The sequence below is a fragment of the Pipistrellus hanaki genome (genome assembly GCF_964339955.1).
Source record: "Pipistrellus hanaki genome assembly, chromosome: 6".
In the NCBI taxonomy this organism is placed as follows: domain Eukaryota; kingdom Metazoa; phylum Chordata; class Mammalia; order Chiroptera; family Vespertilionidae; genus Pipistrellus; species Pipistrellus hanaki.
Genome location: NC_140508.1, coordinates 33,384,443 through 33,404,842, shown reverse-complemented (window position 1 = coordinate 33,404,842; position 20,400 = coordinate 33,384,443). Strand labels below are relative to the sequence as shown.

The 20,400-nt window shown below is 41.3% G+C and overlaps 1 protein-coding gene across 4 annotated transcripts in view; it reads right to left on the bottom strand.

Annotated features, from left to right (window-relative positions):
• Positions 1-1,892: 1,892 nt before the first annotated feature.
• CSNK2A1 (casein kinase 2 alpha 1) overlaps positions 1,893-20,400 on the bottom strand; it is a 52,652-nt gene continuing 34,144 nt past the window's right edge. For 2 of the 4 annotated variants that reach the window (XM_084887926.1, XM_084887927.1), the window contains 6 exons: positions 17,849-17,959; positions 16,292-16,393; positions 15,044-15,144; positions 13,866-14,014; positions 12,085-12,171; positions 7,349-10,263 (listed from right to left, as the gene is read on the bottom strand). In XM_084887926.1, coding sequence (XP_084744052.1) covers positions 10,148-10,263; positions 12,085-12,171; positions 13,866-14,014; positions 15,044-15,144; positions 16,292-16,393; positions 17,849-17,959 — 666 coding nt within the window. In that variant the 3' untranslated portion in view covers positions 7,349-10,147. Of the gene's footprint in view, positions 5,262-7,348; positions 10,264-12,084; positions 12,172-13,865; positions 14,015-15,043; positions 15,145-16,291; positions 16,394-17,848; positions 17,960-20,400 lie in introns of those variants that run through there. The other 2 variants (XM_084887928.1, XM_084887929.1) reach the window with 2 other exon arrangements.

The window sequence follows — 20,400 nt, the reverse complement described above, 5'->3', positions numbered from 1 at the left end:
GCTCAGGCTGTTAGGGAGATGGACTTTTCAAATATAAGAGCTGAAAAGTTCTAGAAAGGGGGGAAGAAGCTTAAGAGGTTGTAGAAGCCCAAACCACACAGAGGGGTAATGAAGGAAAATTTCCAAACTTTTATAGAGGGGTGGGAGCAGTCAGTCAGTTGGTCAGGGAAGATCATTTTAGCTGAGAAAATAGCACAGGTACTATCATGAAGCTAAGAGAAAGCAAATCAGTCTAGAACGTGTGCTTTAGTGTTCTTATAGCACAGTACGAAAGAGAAAGTGGACTTTGACACTAGTGAGGGTAGACGTGTGCTGGAGCAAGTCAGGCAGGATCTCTCGGAAGTTTGGACTGGATGAAGTCAGCAGGGTAGAATTAAATGTTTAGCAGTGAACGTGTCTTTGATGTCACCTATTTTAATCTTCATTTCCAATACAAGGATCACTTATCCCTACAACTGCTTATGGAACACCAAACCCATGCTAGGCTAGATCCTCTTCCCCTTGAGTGTGGGCAGCACTTTTGAATATGATGGGATTTTACTCTTGTGATTATGTGATGCTGTAAGGCAAAGATGAAGAGATTTGCAAATAAAACCAGGATCCCTAAAAAGGGAGTTTGACCTGGGTAGACCTAATCAGATGATTCACTTAAAAGAAGCTGGAGGCCTTCTCTGAAGGAGAAATTCAAAGCCATGATTCTCCTGTTGCTTTTTAAGAAATGAACTCCCATGTTGTGGAGAAGGCCAAACAGGGTATAGCAGGCAACTTCTGGAGTGGAGGGCCACAGTCTTATACTAAAAGAACTAAATGTGGCCAACAGTAAGCTTGGTGAGACCTGAGTAAAGGACCTCTCTAACCCACACTTGGATACCTGCACTGCAAAAACTAAGATAATTAAATTTGTGGTATTTTGTTACACAACAAGCAACTGAAAAATCTCACCCTCAAAAAAGCTCAGGTGCCCTCACTGGTTTGGCTCAGTGGATAGAGCATCAGCCTGCGGACTGAAAGGTCCCAGGATCAATTCTGGTCAAAGGCATTTACCTTGCAGGCACATCCCCAATAGTAGGTGTGTAGGAGGCAGCTGATAGATGTTTCTCTCTCCTCCTTTGTTTCTAGCTTTCTATCCCTCTCCCTTTCTCTCTGTAAAAAAATCAATAAAATATTTTAAAAACAAACAAAGAAAAGCTCAGGCGTATTTATTGGCTCACATGACTGAAGTTCTTGCCCTTCTGCATTCCCTGTCTCCACCTCTCAGCTGCCCACCTCTTCACGTTGACTGAATTACAACCCCACATAGGCCTTCGGGGTCTTAATATGACCCTGGCAGCCTGGTCTCACCATATGTTCTACACCAGACTGTGAATACCTTAAAAAAATTCTTAGTCTCAGCATTTCCAAGAAGAGTGTTTGTCTTACTGTCACCTGCCTAGACTGAACCAGTCACTGTAGTCACCATGTGCCCATTGGTTAGGGCTGAATTTCATGCTCTACCATTGAGCCAGGGATGGAGCCTTGTCCAAAACCCTGGAGCTGAGTGGGAAAAGGTGAAAGATTTTAATGATTGCCCTAGGATTTATAACACACATCTTTAATTAATCGGTTTCAGTTTGCCTTCAAATAATATCCTGCTTCATGTAAAGACCTTACAACAGTAAATTCCCATTTCCTTCCTCCTATTCTTGTTATCATACTTCTATTTTCATCTAAAATCCCTTCTTTCCCCCATCTCTTCCCATTGCTTGCCCCACCCCACACTTGCAGACAACCATTTAACTCTATTTTGTGGCTATAGTTTGCATTTTCTAGAATTTTAAATGGATGGAATCATACAGAATGTAGTCTTTTTGGTATGGCTTCAGTCAACAAAATTATTTTAAGACTAATCCATGTTGCTGCATGTATCAAGTTTATTTTTTTATTGCTCAACATTTCATCGTATGATTTTACAATTCGTTTATTCATATGTTATAAAGACACAATTCATTGCTAATATTTTTGCTTTAGACCAGGGGTTAGCAAAGGATGGTCCATTCACAAACCAAAACCAGCCCGCTACTTGACATTCTATGGCCTTTAACAATTTTAAATGGAGAGAGGAAAAAAAAAAAAAAAAAAAAAAAAATCAAGATTAGTGGCACGTAAAATATGAAATTTAAATCTCAGTTCAAAAAGTTTTATTGAAACAGCCATGCTCATTTGCTTATTGCCTAAGACTGTTTTTATTTATGCTACAACAGTAGATGGTTGCAGTAGAAATCATCAACTGCAAAACCTAAAATACTTATCTGCTCCTTTACAGAGTTTGCAGACTTCATACTTTAGACTTCAATAAAGGTAATTAAATTTTTTCATTTATTCCACTCCCAGTATTCTTTTTTTAATTCTCACCTGAGAACATTTTTAGGGAGAGTGAAAAGAGGGAAAGACAGGAACATCAATGTAGAGAGAACCACATCATTGGTTGCCTCCTGCATGAGCCCTAATCAGGGACTGGACTGGGGTGGAGCCTGCAACCAAGGTACATGCCCTTGACTGGAATCGAACCCAGGACCCTTTGGTCTGTAGGCCAATGCTCTATCCACTGAGCCAAACTGGCTAGGGCCCACTTTCAGTATTCTTAATTTTATTGTATAGATCTAAATTTGTCTGGTATCATATTCCTTATGCCTGGAAAATTTCCTTTAGTATTTCTTATAGGTCTTCTGGCAATGTATTTCTTCAGCTTTTATCTGAGAAAGGCATTTTTCCTTTTTTGAAAGTTATTTGTATTGGGCATACGATTCTGGGTTTTCTTTTTTTCTTTCAACACTAAAGCCATTCCATTGTCTTCTAGCTTGAATGGTGTCTGTAATTCTTAAGAATCCTATGTATATGCCACTTTATTCCTGGGTTAAGATTTTCTGTGTAAGCATTTTGAACATGATATGCCTTGTGTATATAAATTTATTCTGCTTGGTGTTGAGTGTTTTGGATCTATGGTGTAGTGTCTGTCAATTTTGGAAAATTCCCAACATTTATTCCTCCAAATATTTCTTTGCCCATGTGATTTTACTTGGCCTCTTGTGCTCCAGCAATCCACAAGCGCAGCCTTAGGGTGGCTCAGTTGGAGGATCATCCTTTACATCAAAAGGCTGCAGGTTTGATCCCCAGTTGGGTTCTGTAGGGAAGGCAAATGATCAATATTTCTCTTTCTCCCCCTTCCTCTTTCTCTAAGGATCAGTAAAAACATAACCTTGGGTGAGGATTAAAAAAACAAGAAGAAGAGTATGCCTTGGGTAGCTGATGCAACTTCAGCATGGGACCCAGAAGGAGCTGCCCCCCACATGGAACAAACCCAAATCCAATCAATATAGTTGCTCAGCCCAGCTAGTCCTCAACCTGAAGTAGAGCTGCTTGGCTGAGCCTTGTGTATATATCAGTTGAACCTAGATCAGCTGACCTAGAAATTCGTGTGAGAATAAAATTTTTCTCTTGCTTTTGACCGGAGAACAAAAGCAAGAGAAAGAAAAAAGTTTATCTACATTGGCTGGGTAGAAATTTGAACAGGGATTCCTGGCAGCACAGGTATGCAAAAGCATTCCAGGAAGCAGAACTAAGAGAACTGGGCTCGAATCTCAGGTGCTGGCCTTGGCAGATCGATGCTATAGCCAGCTCCAGCAGCCCCTCGAGGAAGGGCTCCTTGACTATTTTCCCTTCCCCAGGAGCTCAAGACTCCTTTCTTTCTACCGAGTTTTTCTGTGACATCTATCTATCTTAACCTCAACCCCAAGGCAACTAGTTAATATTTTGTTTTCTTCTAGTCCTTTCTTCTAAAACAGCCCTTTCAAAGCGCCAGTGATTGTTTCAGTTTCCTCCTAGAAAGACCCAGAGGTTGTCTTCTATCTCCCTGGGGGCATTCTAACCCTATCTGCTAAGCCTCATCTGTTTGCAAGCCTGGTGTCTTAGGGGCCACTGTGACTTCAACATCCACTTACCTTCAGGATGAATTCTGAATTTGTTTCTGCCAACTAGGAATTTCCATTTTTCCTTGAAATTGGCTATTGATTTGGAAGTAAACTGTTATTTTAGTCAGCACCCTCATGTATCTGGAGCAGGAGTTCGCTGACTGCCATTTTGACTGGGCAATCTGATATTCCCCCCTGGGGAACTTTTTTTTTTTTTTTTTAAACACACAAATAAAATGATTCCTTACACACAATTTCATTTCCTGCTTTTGTATTTGAAAAGAACACTTGTCCCTTTAGGATTGAGTCTCATGGACAACAAATGTCTGTTGAAAGGCATCTTACAGGGGAGTATGTAAGGAACTCTGGGGTTGAGAAGAAGCTGAGGGGGTGAATGAGGAACAGAATGAGGTATACATGAGATGTGGCTATCTGGATTCCTTCATAGAACTGCTCAATACACAAAAGCAAGGTCCTGCCTTCCTAGGTAAGCCTACAAATGTTTGACTCTGAATCACTTACTAGCTACTGTTGCTTTTCCTTTTTAGAGGAGCCAAGAAAACACTGCCAAAGCAGGTGATGTAAGAATGAAGCTGATTCAGAAATACCCAATTGCCTTAGGAACTTCTTCCATAAACAGACTGGCATTCCTATAAACTCCCGTATGGAGGTAGCTGGGGAGAGCTTTTTACAGTAAGGCCAGCAAGAATCCTTGGTGAATATAGCCACAGAGAGGCAAAACCAGTGCAAGATTATTTGGCTTTTAGTAGAAAAATTAAAAATTCAGGAGACAGAGTGATAGAATCTTAGAGGGAAATCATAGAGGGTGAGTACAAGGCAATTCAAATTAGACCCTTGACCTGCATCTGTTGAGAACCTGTTATGTTTAACGTATGCATATTTTTTCTTTCTAGACACTTTACAGCCATTTTACCTATAAAAGTATAGCATCCCTTTAGATGTGGCATCATTTTCTGTACATAATCTGGTCAGGATCATTGTTTAGCCTCCAGTCACATATAATTTCACCAACCACTCATTAAACCAACCTTTTCTTATGTTAATTCAGCCTGGGGTTTGTGGCTTATAATTACAGTTGCAAGCCTCAGGTCAAGTTTCTACTGACCTTGAGATGCTCTTTATGCAACAGAACTTCTATTAACTTTTTGTGTGGTGGGGAAGGGTAAGGTGGAGATAGGAACAGAGAATGAAATTACCATTTATTGAGCATCTATTATGAATCTGGTGTGGTGCTAAGCATTGTTCTTGTGCTACTCCAGTCAATCATCTTCAATATTGAGGGATAGTGGCCCACTTTAAAGAAAAAAAGTTTTTATAATTAAGCACAGATTAGTAAGACATACAAGATCACCAGGGAGTTTATATGCAGGTGGGGAGAGAAACAATAAATAGATCAACAAAATAATACCATAAAAGTGCAGGTGTTGTCCTGGCTGGTTTGACAGTGGTTAGGGCATTGACGCACATACCAAAGGGTCTTGGTCAAGGGCATGTATCTGGGTTGCAGGCTCAATCCCTGGCACCAGTTGGGCCTCCCATAATTTACTTCACAACTGATGGTATCCGTGGGTGAGGTTAAAAAAAATCCAGGTGTTAAGAAAAAGGGCAATGGGATAGCGGTAGCGAAGGCAGGGAGGAGCAGACATTTTCTGTAGGGTGGGCATCAGCTGACACCAAGGTTTTCAGACCCATTTTGAGAAGGGAACTAGGGGCTACTTTACTTCAAAGCCTTTGGCTAACTTTTTCCTTTAGGTCCGGAGGAAAAGGCCCTGGAAGACAGCCTTTCTAGCAGGCATGTCACAAATTACAGGCTATACAGTCCCTACAGCTGAGGCACAGGGAGGAGGAATTACCAGTAGGGAGGCAGATAAAGACTAATAATTAACCCTTTGCACTCTGAACCATTCTGGATATTGGCTACCAGCTACTCGACGCTACTCTGCGGCGGAAACGTGCGTTGAAATAACTCAATTCCCCATAATCACTAATAAACTGCAATGTCCCCTGAGAGGGGACATCCGAGTGATATGCTAGAATTCCGATGTCCCCTGAGAGGGGACAGCGGAGTGCAAAAGGTTAAACAACTACTCAAACCCAACTTTAATCTTAGTAGAGAATCTGCTGGTGGGAATCTTTAGGCAGTTATGACAAAACTAGATTTTTTAAGAGATGTTCAAACAGTCAGTATTAATTATAACCACACTTGACAATAGGTGAAACAATATGAAATTTAGAGGAGGAAATTAACATTCCCAAGTATGTCAACCAATCTCAAATTTTCTGTATTACTTTAAGGTTATAATAATTAGCCATACCCTGAAAATCTAATTTTACAAAATATATTCCTGTCTCTAACAGGCCCACTCTAACAATTTAATCTTCCTATATTTATCATGTATAAAATGGGAATGTTAGAAATTAAAGTTCATGTTAGACATTTCAGTTTCAAGATATTACACAATGACTCCTTTATCTAAACCACACTTAACTCCAAAAATTGATAAGATGTAGATGCCATAAGATAGTATGCAGTGAAGATTTAATGGAAACTAATTTTTAAAAACTAAATGAGAAATAAAAGGAAATTCAAGTATATACTTTTATAGAATTTACTTATTTGGCATTGATAAGCAAGTAAAACCCAGTTTCATCTCTTTTACCAGCCCTCTTGATAGTTTTGATGGGAGCTGCCAAGTATGTTCCCATAAGCTCACCAGCACACCTTCATTCCAAGCACTGGGCCTTTGCCAAATTGTCTCCGGGACTGGGGTTATCACCTTCCATAGGGCTTATTGCCATTCATTGAACACTGGTCTTTTCTGCTTTGAATAAGCTGTCCCTATAGACCTTTTCACTTAAGAACCATTCAAACCAATGTCAGAGTTGAAAAGGAGCTCAGAAGACAACTCACATAATCTCCTCCTGATTGAACACACACAGAGGTCTGGAGAGATCCAGAGGAGATTGTATAGTGAAATTAGACCAAGAACTAACCCTCCATAATAGGGGGACAAGGAAACTAGGTTTACCAAGGGCTTAATAGGTGCATAATACTTGACATTTACACTGATTCAATTCCAAGGAAGCAGTGGCTCCATTTTATAGATGATGAAACAGATTCAGAAGTTAATTTGCCATTTGCCAAGTAGCCAAGTATGTGACAAGGGCAGGAATGAAACCAGTCCTGTTTAGCAACATCATGCTCTTTCACTGTATCTCAACGCCAAAAACTCTCAGACTTTAGAGCTCCTCAACCAATCTTAAATCATCCCTCTTCACATCCCTATAAACTCAATATTAAATTTAAAGTATGTGAGAACTAAGCCATCTATCACATACGGTGTCGGATGGAGAAGCATACTGTTCAGGCTGTTGGGACATTTCATTTGTTTAAATGTTTTTATTAAAAAAAAATTTAAAGACCTTCATGGCACAACTTCTTCCCAGCACAGTTAATGTTTTAGTTATACCAATTACAATACAATTACAACCAATAAATCAAGGGGAGAGGGGAAACTTCTGACTTCCAACTTAAAAAAAAAAGGGGGGGGGAAGGGGGGAGATAGAAAGGGAGCCCACTTCAAACAAAATTTAAAAATACTAAAAAACCTTTCAGAGTAATTGCCAACACAACTGTCTTATATTGGCATTCCATCTCCTGCAATCTGATCAATGCAGACACAGGTAGTGCTGAGAAATAAAGTGTCCCAATACAAGGTATACAGATGAGGTAATTTACAACAAAGAAGTTGTTACTCTGTAAACCCTTGCCCCCCACCCACCCAATTGGATCTTTTTTTTTCCATGCTTTTGCAGTGACTCCTTAATTAACATTTAAAAAAGTTTATTTCTTTTAAAAGGCTCTTGGGTGGCATTTCAGAGTCCTCTGCATTTACCTTCAGTTTCTTGCAAGGTCTGATGCGTGTTAGGAGGTTCAGCTGTCTGCAGCTCCTCACATCAGCCTCTGCTACGCCTAGATTCTCTGAGCTACAAGGGTAGAACGTGAAGTCTTGATTTACAACAACCCTCCTCCCCACCTAAAAAGAAAGAATTCATTAGTCATCGTGTCCTGTTCAAATCACAATCCAGTGCAAACGTAATCACAAATTGCATCTCTGGCACATCCGGTGCTTTTAGCTTCTGCACAGATTCAACATGGTAACCCACACAGCATTCTAGGGCATAAAAGGGTCAAGAACAATAAATATCCACTGTAAGTGGCAACAAGAAAGAAAACCACCTGCCACACAGAATGTTCTCCCTATGGTTGAGAAGCATTATAAAAGGAGGCTTTAGCTTTCTCTAAAGTTCATCATTATACTCACTAAAGCCATCACCTTGATAAAGTAAGTTACTAGAGCCAATTTGGGTTACAAAGTTAGATAAGTTCATTAGATTCAACTCCTCAAATAATTACATTTATCTATGACGCCCAGATGAGAAAGGCTTATGAATCTATAAAGGTAGGAGAATGGGGAACTAAGATTTTAGGCCTTAAAATATGTTGGAAGAATTTTCCCTAGTCCCCACAAGCAGCTACTGTAATTAAATTAACAGGAGAAAATACAGAGCTGATGGTTTTGCTATTGTGCTTAAAAAACTAGGCTTCCTCAGTGAAGCACCTGATAAACTTAGGTGGTTGAATTACAGTGGAAAATCCACTTTACATACACACAAACACACAAAACTGGCGACTTTTCCATCCCCAATCCCTGCACTGCTGAGACACAAAATGAATTTTATGGCAAAGGATCCTTAATCCCCAGAGACGCTTTGGCTTGTGGTGCTTTTTAAGGCCTCCCTGCCCTGCCCAGGACCATGGGCCAGATGAGGGGGGTATAAAAATGGCGGCCGTAGGAGGCCTCCACGGCACAGGGCTGCAGGCCCCTCAGATGTGAACGTTGAGACACCCACCCAGCGAGACCTTTACACAGGGAACTTAAATCTAACCTCGATAAATAAAACCAAACCTTTATTTACACCAAAGAACTCCAACACTGGATCTTTCACATATGAAGGACAAAGTATTATATATACACACACAGCAGGGGCGGCAGGGCTGTAACAGAGAGTTTAGTTTTCCCACAATTACAGGTCTACCATTTCAGCTTCACTGGAGACGGCGGCTCTGCTCCTCCCTCTCAGATACAGTTACAAGACTGAGGGCAGGCCTTCTCACTGAATGGCATGTGAGGAAAGGGGAAGGTAGGAGGGAAAGAAGGCGGAAAACTTAAAATGAAACTGTGGCCACATCTCCCATTAGCTCTTAAAGCGTTGTTAACATGAAACCTATACAGACAATGTTTTTTTCTTTTGTAAAAAGCAATAAATTATACCCAGTAGCTAACTAAATTCAAAATGGCCAAGTCTCCTTCCAGCTATAGAGTATTTTGGGATACGAGAGGAAAGAGGACCAAGGTAAGGAGCCAGAGAGGGAAAGTTATTAAAGTTTGAAACTAAACTTACAAGTGAGCTGGATTTAGGGTCAGGTCAGTAAGACATGATTCAGAGTGAACATAGATTTTCATGACCTGTCAGCACTTTGGGTAGATTTTTTCAGCATCTCAATGTAACTATAATTAAGACATATTTCCACTAGATTCACCAGGATAACCCCACTGAAGCACTTTTGGAATAAAGTGATGTAAATGACGAGCAGGACACTGCTTTTAGAGGTTGGGTCCTCCCTCCTTCCTTCCCACCTCCCTTGAAGAAGCTACATTTTTGTAATCTCTGGAAAAGAGCATGAGATACAAGCCCCTGGCCCCAAAGTGTGAGATGGTGGTTGAGCAATGGTCGGCATGGGAAGAAATCTCCACCCAAATGCAGCAGCAGGAATTGAGGCTGGTTTATCTTTGTTCTTTAGTGATGAGGAACTGAATTTGGAAGGGGAGAAAAAAATTTGTCCGTGAAATATTCCACTTGCAGGTAATTTTTCAGGGATTCCCCTGAGTTATGAAAAGTTCGAGTTAAAAAAAAAGAAAAAAAAGAAAGAAAAATAAAAAGAAAATCAGCCTATTATAATTCTTTTTTTATGACTGAACTACTATAAATCCACAAGCAACGGGTCAGACACGGTGCTCCTTAAGTTATTTCACCCCTCCCCACCAGGCGCAAGCTGCATCGAGGAGAGCGGACTCCCCCACCTCTGCTCAGGCATCAGGAGGCAGAAGAGGCCATCACTGCTGAGCGCCAGCGGCGGCCGGAACAGGCATCCCCAGGGGGTTGGCAGCAGCAATCACTGGTGAGCCCGCCAGAGGTCCGAGGGGTGAAGGGGTTGGCACTGAAGAAATCCCTGAAAGAAAACAGACGAGGGTAAGCGAGAGAGACCGACCATGGAAATATTAGTCACCAGTTTTCCATAGCTCCTACCTCAAAAGTGACACACACAGATCAATTCTCTTGGTCTGTTCGATGCTTCTATGTCTCTGCATCTATTTCTGTTCATCAGTTTATGTTGTTCAATATATTCCACGCACACAAAAATTCTCTTCATTACAGGCATATCCTTTGCCAGATTTTTACAAATTAAACTAATTTCAAATTAAATCCTCACAAATTAAAATGGCAAGTTATAATTAATTTAGGAGACAAAGAAATCCATGCTTGGAGAGTTTAAGCAGTTTGACCAAAAGTAAACAGCTAGTAAAGTTGGCAATTATCCTTGGATTCCAACCCAGGCCTATCTAGGGCGGCACTGTGCAATCAGATTTCCTGTTCTATAATCTGTGCTAACCTAGTGGCCACTAACCACATGTAGCTACTGAGCACTTGAAACTCTTTATCCCTCTCCCTTCCTCTCTGTGAAGTCAATAAAATATATTAAAAAACAAAACAAAACAAAAACCCAAAACAAAACATTTATTAAATTTGCTTAATTTAGATAGCCACATGTTGCTAGTCACCACCATACTGAACAGCAGAGGGCTAGAGTAAAAACTCATGTGTTTATATCACACTGCAGCTAAAAATTCAAAATTACTTAAAGGAGCACTTCCCACCTCTAAGCCAAAACAGTATTTGAGAAAGTTCAAAATATATAGTTAATAAATCTCCACTGCCCTGTCACCATGGCACAATTTCTAGGGTATATCCTTCCAGAAATATTTTATGCATATACATGAATACAATTTTATCAGAATATTCATATGGATACCATATATAGAAATGTGATTATATACTTTTGCCCACTCCTGGTCTTGGACATGGCTCTGCATCTTGCTTATTTTATTTTCACATTATCCTGGAGTTGGAGCTAGAAAAGAACACGAAACATTCATTCTTTTCTCTGGCTGCATAGCATTCCATTGAATGGATGTCCCATAATTCATTTAACAGTTCCCTATTACTGTTAAATATCCTGCTGTTACAAATAAGGCTACCACCTTGGACATGCATCATTTTGCACACAGCCAACAGTCCCAGGGAATAACGTCTAGAAGGCAGCTAGCTCATTATCAGTAATTCTCTGAGGGTGTCTGAGTAAAGGCCCTCACTACAAGTGTACCCACGTGGATCTGGTATAATTCTCACAATATGGGCCTAGAATCTCTTTAGAATAATTGTGTACTCTGTACAAAAATTTGCTCTAAATCGTAGTGATTCAACAGTAAGGAAAAATAATTTCATATATTTACAATTTATTAGATACACTGTAATTGCTTTGGGGGGGGGGGATCAAAGAACCATTCTTTTACTAATATATACCCCACGTGCAAACCCCACCTCTTCTCTCCCCAATTTCTTAATCTTGTTTCTGAGGACCATGTCAACTACTGTCACTCTAAACTGTGAAATTAAAGATCACTTTTATTTTTCATGGCTTGTTGGGACATTCATGTCCCTCTGAGACATTTTGGGGATTCTGGCCTAGAAGAGCCTGTTGATAGCCTACTCAAAGTAGTGTCACTGAAGTATATCAGATGTCAAAAGCATCCTGAAGGCTAGTGGAGAGAGCTGCACAGGTTAGTATATCAATTATTAACAAGGTAATCATAACAGAGAGAAGAGGAGGTTCACAATAGGGAGCAAATCAGGCCGCAAAAACACAAACAGGGAAGAATAATCAACTTCTACCGCTTAAAGAAAAAGAACAGAAATTCACTGATGAACTGACCTGTTATCATATTGGCGGTGCTGACAGGTGTACTGCCTCCTGGCATGCTAGCTGAGCCCATTCGAGCCTGATCCTTCACAACAGTATCTAGGAAAACACAAATATGTTAAGTTCTGTTATGCTTAACAATTAAACTAATGATCTTAAAGCAGTCACACTCATGCTTTCAATCTTATATTCCATATACTTCCCAGAAGAACTTAAGGTGGCATCTGCCTTGTCTTCACCATAAATTAGACAATAGAAAATAGAATTATCTTTCTTGTCCAACTAGTAAAGGCAACCTCTAAAACTATTGTAAATGGTAGGAAGATGAGTAATTATCCATGGTAGATCTAATTTACACAAAACTGATCCTGTTAGGGTTTAATGAGACAAAATAATCTAACCTGACCTAGAGAGAGATATAGTATCAGAATGAAATGATCTTATTGCAGTCCACAACTCAACTGGTTAAGCATGGTGTCAAATAGGCCAAAGTTATAGGTTGTGCAAGTTAGTGCTATTACCATAGACTTCAGGCCAGTCTGCTTCAGATATAGGAGACTGGGCAAACACATAATCAGTTCACTACGAAACCACTCTAACACTCCAAGAAATAATCCAATGTTGAAGCTAACATCACTGTGAAGATGGAGTGGGTCTAATAGACATTTTCACCCAGGACAGCACCGTTAGGTATAACACAAACCTAAGTCAAGGTGTTCATACAGTTAAGATTTTCTAGCTTCCTTGGCTCTCCAATAAATTATAACCAGACACAGGACAGATATGGGACTATCCTATCAAATAAAATATGCAAATTAACCATCACTCCATCACAAAGATGGCGGCACCTAGTCCTCTCAGCCCCTGAGTCCCCCAATCCTGCTGGGGGGCAGCTGCTGAGAGCGGGCAGCATGAGTGGCCTGGCAGAATGCTTGCTTTGTCACCATGGCAACAAGGCAAGCATTCTGCCCCAGCCCTACAGAGGGCCTCTGGGGGGCAGGGGAGCTGGCTTGCAGTCTCTGCAGCTGAGCGGAGGCTGGGAGAGGAGATGGGGGGACCGCATCCCACGGAAGCAGTGTGGTGCCTGGCGGTGCACTGCGTTCCCACCAGCTCCCGCAGAAGTGGTGGGCAGCAACTGCACGATATTGCGTGATGGGCTACTACTCTCTATATAAAAGCCTAAGCGACCATCTGACCGTCCAACCAGTGCTCTGACCACCAGGGGGCAGACACTCATGCAGGAGCTGCTGAACTGTAGTGACTTGGCAGTTGCAGGTCTAGGGTGATGCACCTGAGGAGGGAGCCTGATTGTGGGGTGTTTCTCCAGAGAACTGTCCTTTTGCAATCTGGGACCCCTTCGGGGATGTTGGAAAGTTGGTTTTGGCCCAATCCCCACATGCCAGGCAGAGGGATCCTCCACCTTCAGTGCCCGAATCCGTATACCGGGCCTCTAGTTCATTATAATCCAACCACTCCATACTAGCTAACCCCTGATAAGTATCACTCACACAGTAAGAAAAGTAGTTTGTTTAGGAACAATCATGTATTAAGTACTATTAGATAAGAATCCTCCCAACAATTCTGTAAGACAGTTGCCATCACTGTCCTCATTTGAAGAAACCAAGGCTCACTGTGGCTGAATAACTTTGCCACAAGATAAGCAGAGCTGGGATTCCAACTCTCTTCTGGTGGGGCCGTGGACCTACAGTTTTCTTCACATGTATTTTCCCTTGTCTTGTACAGTCTGCTGGGCAGGCCTACCCAGGCTCTCTGGATTGAACAGTTGGACTCACAGAAATAGGGGTGTTCCATGGCTTCTCTTGCGGTGAGCCGCGACTGGTGGTCGTATCGCAGCAGCTTGTCCAGGAAATCCAAGGCCTCAGGGCTGACAAGGTGCTGGTTTTCACTGTGGACAAAGCGTTCCCATCGCTTACGTGAGTGTCTGCAGAGCCAAAAGGGGAAATGAGAAATGAAACAAGGGGTAGAGAAACCCAACATTTATTTCCCTCCTAAATTTTCCTTAGTGACTAGGAGCCCAGCAACTAGCAAAAAGAAATCAAAACTCAAGAGAGCAGTTTTATAGCACTCTGTCACTAGGGAGACAACCAAGCTAACTGGAGAGACTGAAAACAGCAGTGTTGCACAGAGGAGAATCTGGGTGCTCACAATTTTACAAACAATAATTCATGTTCCTTTACAATACTGAATACTTCTGCACAGCAAGGGGGGTCAGATGGCTAGTCTAACCAGGCCTCTTTCCCATCCCCTCACACATTCCTGGCATCTCTACCACTTGGCCAGCAAAGCCTTTGCATCAGGAAAGTCCACCTCCTGGTAAGTGGTGAATGAATTAGTATTGCGCCTAGCCACTATTTTCAGAGTCTGTTCATTGTCTGTCTGCATATCGGTCTTGAAACATATATTTCCTATTACTATTTATTTCTCTTAAAGGGCTTTGTCATTTGGAGAAGCTAAGTCAACTGCAAACCTTCTATTAGAATCTATATTTCATTAATACAATAATCTCCACACCATCTTTTCAGTGAACTTGGGAAAATGGCATTCAATCCAGTGATTTTATCACAGGATGACCCAAGCAGCATCCTGCAGTACAGGACTAGTGATGCTTCAGCAGGGCTGGCAAAGAGGATGTAACTATTTTTTAAAATAGTCTTAAAGAAATATATTTTATTGGTTTTCAGAGAGAGGAAGTGAGAGGGAGAGAAACATCAATGTGAGAACAAAACATTGATCAGCTGCCTCCTGCACTCCCCCAGGGAATCAAGCCTGCAATCTGGTATGTGCCCTGACCAGTAATCAAACTGGCAACCTTTCAGTGCACATGATGACATCAAACCAACTGAGCCACAATGGCCAGGGTCATAACTATTTTTTGAGGATCCAAAGTGTCAATTTACAGTATGTCTTAAAGTGATTAATGCACAGATGCATAGATTTTGTTTTGACTCACCTGCCCAAAATATCATTGAAACGTGGATCTAATTCAATGTTGTATTTGTCAATATAGTCATATAAATCTTCTGTCCCCAGAACCTTGGCTATCCTCACCAACTAGGATTGAAGAAAGACAAAAACCCACACAACAACCATGTTACAAAATTAAATCAATAAACAGCCGTGACTGGATTAACAGCAAAGGGATCATCGGCGCTACAGGTATGAATATACACTCAAATTTACTTCAGATTTCTATGTACCACAGGAATAATTTCCACACAAAATTCTCTAAATCAGAACTCAACGTGATGGTGTAAAAAAGGAAAAAACAATGATATAACCTGGTTCCTTCCCCTTGAAATGTCTCCCAGATGAAGTCTTATGTTTGTACCCTCACAACCCAGCCAAGGGTGTCACTTCCTTTGGCAAACTCCCTTTGTACACTCAGACCACTCACTCCCACAACTACCTTTTGTACCTTGTCTACGTTTCTATTCCGACATTTACAACTGTAACTTATTTCCTTGTATATTTCATTCCCGTACTAAACTATGAACTGTTTGAGAGGCTGGACTAATCTTTTTTCTTAGTACTTTTAAAAATGCCCCCTGGTTTTGGATCGAGCCCCAAATCCAGAATGTGCCCTGACCGGAAATTGAACCAGTGACTTCTTAGTGCCTGGATGGACGCTCAACCACTCAGGCCAGGGCTAGACTAAACTTAAAAAAAAAAAAAAAAAAGTCTTCTCCAACCCTGCATGGTGCTTCATAAAGTCTTGCTGATTTTAATTGATCTTCAAGGGGAAGTGGAGCTAGTATAAAAAACATCATCTATATTTCTACTGACATACACCAACTCAATCCATATAAAGAGACAAAAGGATCATAGAAATACCATATGTAAACCAACACGTTGAAGAAAATATTCCCAATTTTAGTGAAAACTCACATTAAAGGATTCTAAGGTAATGTCTTATTTTACATGTGTAATTTACAATGAAACAAGCAAACAAATCAAAAGACTAGGGGAAAAACTCAGTGATTTCAAAAGGCTATACGGTAGCTCTCAAAATACCAATAAAAGGATCAATGTTGGGCTAACTGAATAAGCCAGGAATTGAAAATTATTCTAGGGTCTCACTCTAAATGATTGGGATGGGCATCTATATTTTAGCAAAATCCACTACAGTTTCTACTAAGTAGCCAGATCTCATCATTATCTACGTTAGCCCAGTAAGTTGCCTATTGAGAACATGTATCACCTGATCATAATTGTCATGTCCATGAAAAAATGGCTCCTTCCGAAAAATCATACTTGCCAGCATACAGCCCAAGCTCCACATATCCAAACTATAATCATACATCTGCATTGAAGTTAAAAAAAAAAAGTCAGTTATAAATGAAATGACAATAAATTATCTTGTACTTTCCAAATAAAAAATTACTACTTAAAAAAAAAAAAAATCACTCCACTAAAATGTCTAAACACCAATAACATCTTCATATATTTTTCAGTTTTTTCTTCTATGCATTTCCACCATTTTATTGTAAAACCATCTACATACTATTTTGAATTACCTTTTTCACTCACATAAAAACATCTCAAGTTGTTAGCCTCTGGAAACCTTTTAATGTGTAACATTATTTTACTGAACAAATATTTCAGAATTTAATCTTTAATTTCCCTATAATAGGATAGTGGTTTTGTTTAATACAATAATTATAAATAATATCATAAAGAATATTTTGGGCCCTGGTCAGGTTGCTCAGTTGGTTATATCATTGTCCTGATATGCCAAGGTTGTGGGTTCAATCCCCAGTCAGGGCACATATAAGAATCAATCACTGAGTGCATAAATAAGTGGAACAAAAATCACTATTTCTCTCTCAAAAAAGCAGAAATTTTTTAAAAGAAAGAATATTTTTATGCATAAAATGTTCGAGCTTAGGGTTATATCCTCAAGATCCCAGAAAAATAATTTCTAGGTCAGTCTGAACTTTTTAAGGTATCTGATAACAGCTGGGAGGAATGGGCATGAAAGATATACCTAAGGATTTTATTTCTGTGAGAAGAGGGCTTTTTTAGTAAAAGGAAGTTACTAGAGGCCTGGTGCACGAATTTGTACTCAGATGGGGTCTGGCTGGCTAAGGGGAGAGGCCTTGGGTGGTTGGCCAACCAGTCCCGCCCCAATCAGGCCAGTTGGCCAGCCGCAGGGGGCATCATAGCTATCAGTGGTTCCAGTCATTCTGGCATTCCAATTGCTGGCTTTTTATATATATAGATACAATTTATAAAAATTTTGAGAGCATAATTTAGTTTAGTCCTCAGGTTCATTAAACCTAAGCTCCGTAGTTTCTAAATAGAAAAGGTTATCTTTGATGTACTTTTTCTTCAGTTAGGATCAAATGCAGATCAATTCATATTCTACTAACATTATGATAATAAAAACATAAGTTACAGTAGATGAATTGAGCTGATTCATATTTTAAATTTATATAAAGGGTTAGCCATGCACATGTAGAAGTAACCTACTCAAAATGAGATTTTTTGCAAATTATGTACAAAATAAGCATAGAACAGAAACTTTTTTGTTTGTTAACCCTCACTTGAGGATATTTTTTCCATTTAGAGAGAGTAGAAGGGGGATGGGGTGGAAAAAAAAGAGACACACACACTGATTAGTTGCCTACTGCACATGCCTTGACCTGGGCTAGGGATTAAACCTGCAACCCCCCTTTGGCTTGGGGCCGACACTCTAATCACTGAGCGACACTGGCCAGAGCTAGGACAGAAATTTTATTTGCCTTTCTCTTCTCACCTGATAGTCTACAAGTAGTTCAGGACCTTTGAAGTATCGAGAAGCAACTCGGACATTATATTCTTGGCCAGGATGGTAAAACTCAGCTAAACCCCAGTCTATTAGCCGTAGCTGAAAGAAAAAAAGAGAATAAATCATAAGCAATTTTATCTTCCAAGCTACACCATACATTGTCTTTAAGGTACTCTTTTAAAAACTAGAGGTCCGGTGCAAGACATCCATGCCCAGGTGCAGTACCCAGGCCTGGCTGGATATCGAAGCACGAGTGTCTGGCAGAAGGGCAGGTCCCAGCTGACTTTTGGGTCCTGGGCAGCACCTGGGTTGCCAGGCACCTGAGTGTGAGAGCCCTGGCGTCTCGGAGGAGGTTAGCAAGGGGAGTTCAAGCAAGCTTAGCGTACACCCCACATTCTCACCGCATCTCCATCTCCGTCAACCCTGCCCTCAGGTAGCCAGTGAGAGGGCACAGCCCTCCACATCCGGGCTCTTTAAGACATTTGTCATCGCCACCCATCCCAAAGGAGGGAGCAGGCATTCAGCTCCCCTGGAAAAGGGGACGCATCCCCCACCACCCACTCCTGGTTCCCCATCCCAGGCCAGGGCCTGTGGGCCTGGGGCAGCTCCTGCTGTTGAGCATCTGCTCCCTGGTGGTCAGTGCACGTCACTGTGACCTGCTGTTCCATCATAACAGTCGGTTAGGCTTTTATATATATAGACTAGTGACCCGGTGCACAAAATTTGTGCACATTAAAAGGGATTAATTAGAGGAAATATTTTAATATTGTATTTGCCCTTTCGCTATAATAGAAGTGTAAGAAATGAAAGAAAATTAGTAAAATGTATACGAAAATCTTCCTCCTGTCAGAGTCGGGTGCACCATGGGACCCAGAGTTAAGTCCTGCCCACCCATGTGCACTTCAAAATCGTCTGAGACTCAGACTCAGCCGGACCCCCCATTGGGCTAGATCCACACCTGGCTGGTCCCAACCTTGTCATGCCCCGTCAAGCAAGGGGGTGTGACCTGAGGTCCCCTGTCAAGCCCTGCCGGGTGTGGGGCACGCCTTGTGGCCCTTCGTCAAGCCCCACTGGGCATGGGGCGTGGCCTGAGGCCTCCTGGCCTAGGGCAAAGGGAGCAGCCTGAGGTCCCCAGCCCAGCATGGGGGTGGTGCACCTTGAGGTGCCCCGTCAAGTCCTGTTGGGCTGGGGGTACGGCCTGAGGTCCCCTGGCCTGGAACTGGGGTGGAGGCATAGCCTTAGGTTCCTGCTGATTGCTCGTTAAGGCTCTTTATGGGAATTCAGCGTCTGCAGTCATCTTGTGTTACGTAACCTCCCCCTCCTCTGTGGGTGCTGCCATATTTGTGATGGAGTGATGGTCAATCTGCATATTTTATCTTTATTATATAGGACTAAAAGTCCTGCACATGAAATTCATGCACTTGGCAGGGGGGTGGGGAGGTAGGGTTGTCCCTCAACGCGGCCTGCACCCTCTTGCGGTCTGGGAGCCCTCGGGGGATGTCCGACTGACACCAGTGGGACATCCTTAGTGCTGCCGCGGAGGTGGGAGAGAATCCTGTCACTACTGCTGCGCTTGCCAGCCATTAAGTCCGGCTTCTGGCTGAGTTGCACTTCCCCCGTGGGAGTGCATTGACCATCAGAGGCCAGCTTCTGCATTGAATGTCTGTCCCCTGGTAGTCAGTGAGCATCATAGCGATGGGTCGTTCTGCTGTTTGGTAGATTTGCTATTAGCCTTTTATTATATAGGAGGATACCAGCCATGTCACTTTAAATTAAAACCCCTTCAGGACTACCTGTTATTCAGGGAGGGGACAGAAGTAAATTTACAGTTTTCATATGAAAAAATATAATACAAAAATAAATACTAATACAGGAATAAACTGTATTTCACATACCAACAACTCTGTAAACCTAGTTTTGCCAACCCCTGTATTTAAGATGAAAATTAAACTTTTTGGAAAACCCTGTTTAGCTTGACATATCGAGTTCTCATGACTTAATTCTTGTGCTCTAGGGAAACCTGCTGAAAGATAATTTCATTTTGTGCTTTTGCAAATTTCTTCTACTGCTCAGCTGAATAGATTGTCTAGACTTTTCCTAGACTCCTATTGGTGAACATCTCATCTTTTGAGATAGTTAAATTAGGTCCTCACTGAAGTCTTTTCTAATTATCAAGTAGGACCAACCATTGCCTTTAGCCCCTCCCAGAACCGCAAACAATGAAGTTGATGCTCTTAACTACTCAGCCAGGGTGAACCCACAATTCTTTACTGTATATTTGTTTCCTATCTTTTTTCCCCTTCAAAATGGACTGTAAACTCTTTGAAGGTAGGGACTGTTTTATTCACCTTTTAAATTCAACATAATGCCTAGTACACAGAAGAAAAACAAAAAGTATTTGTTGAGTGAATGAAGAGCAAAGCCGCACAAAATGGCCCTTACTAAAATGTATCCTGAAAGTGGAAAAAGTACTAGTATAGTCAAGAGGCAACCTTATTTGCCCACTGTGTAAAACATAAGCATGATTTGAATTGTGGGTA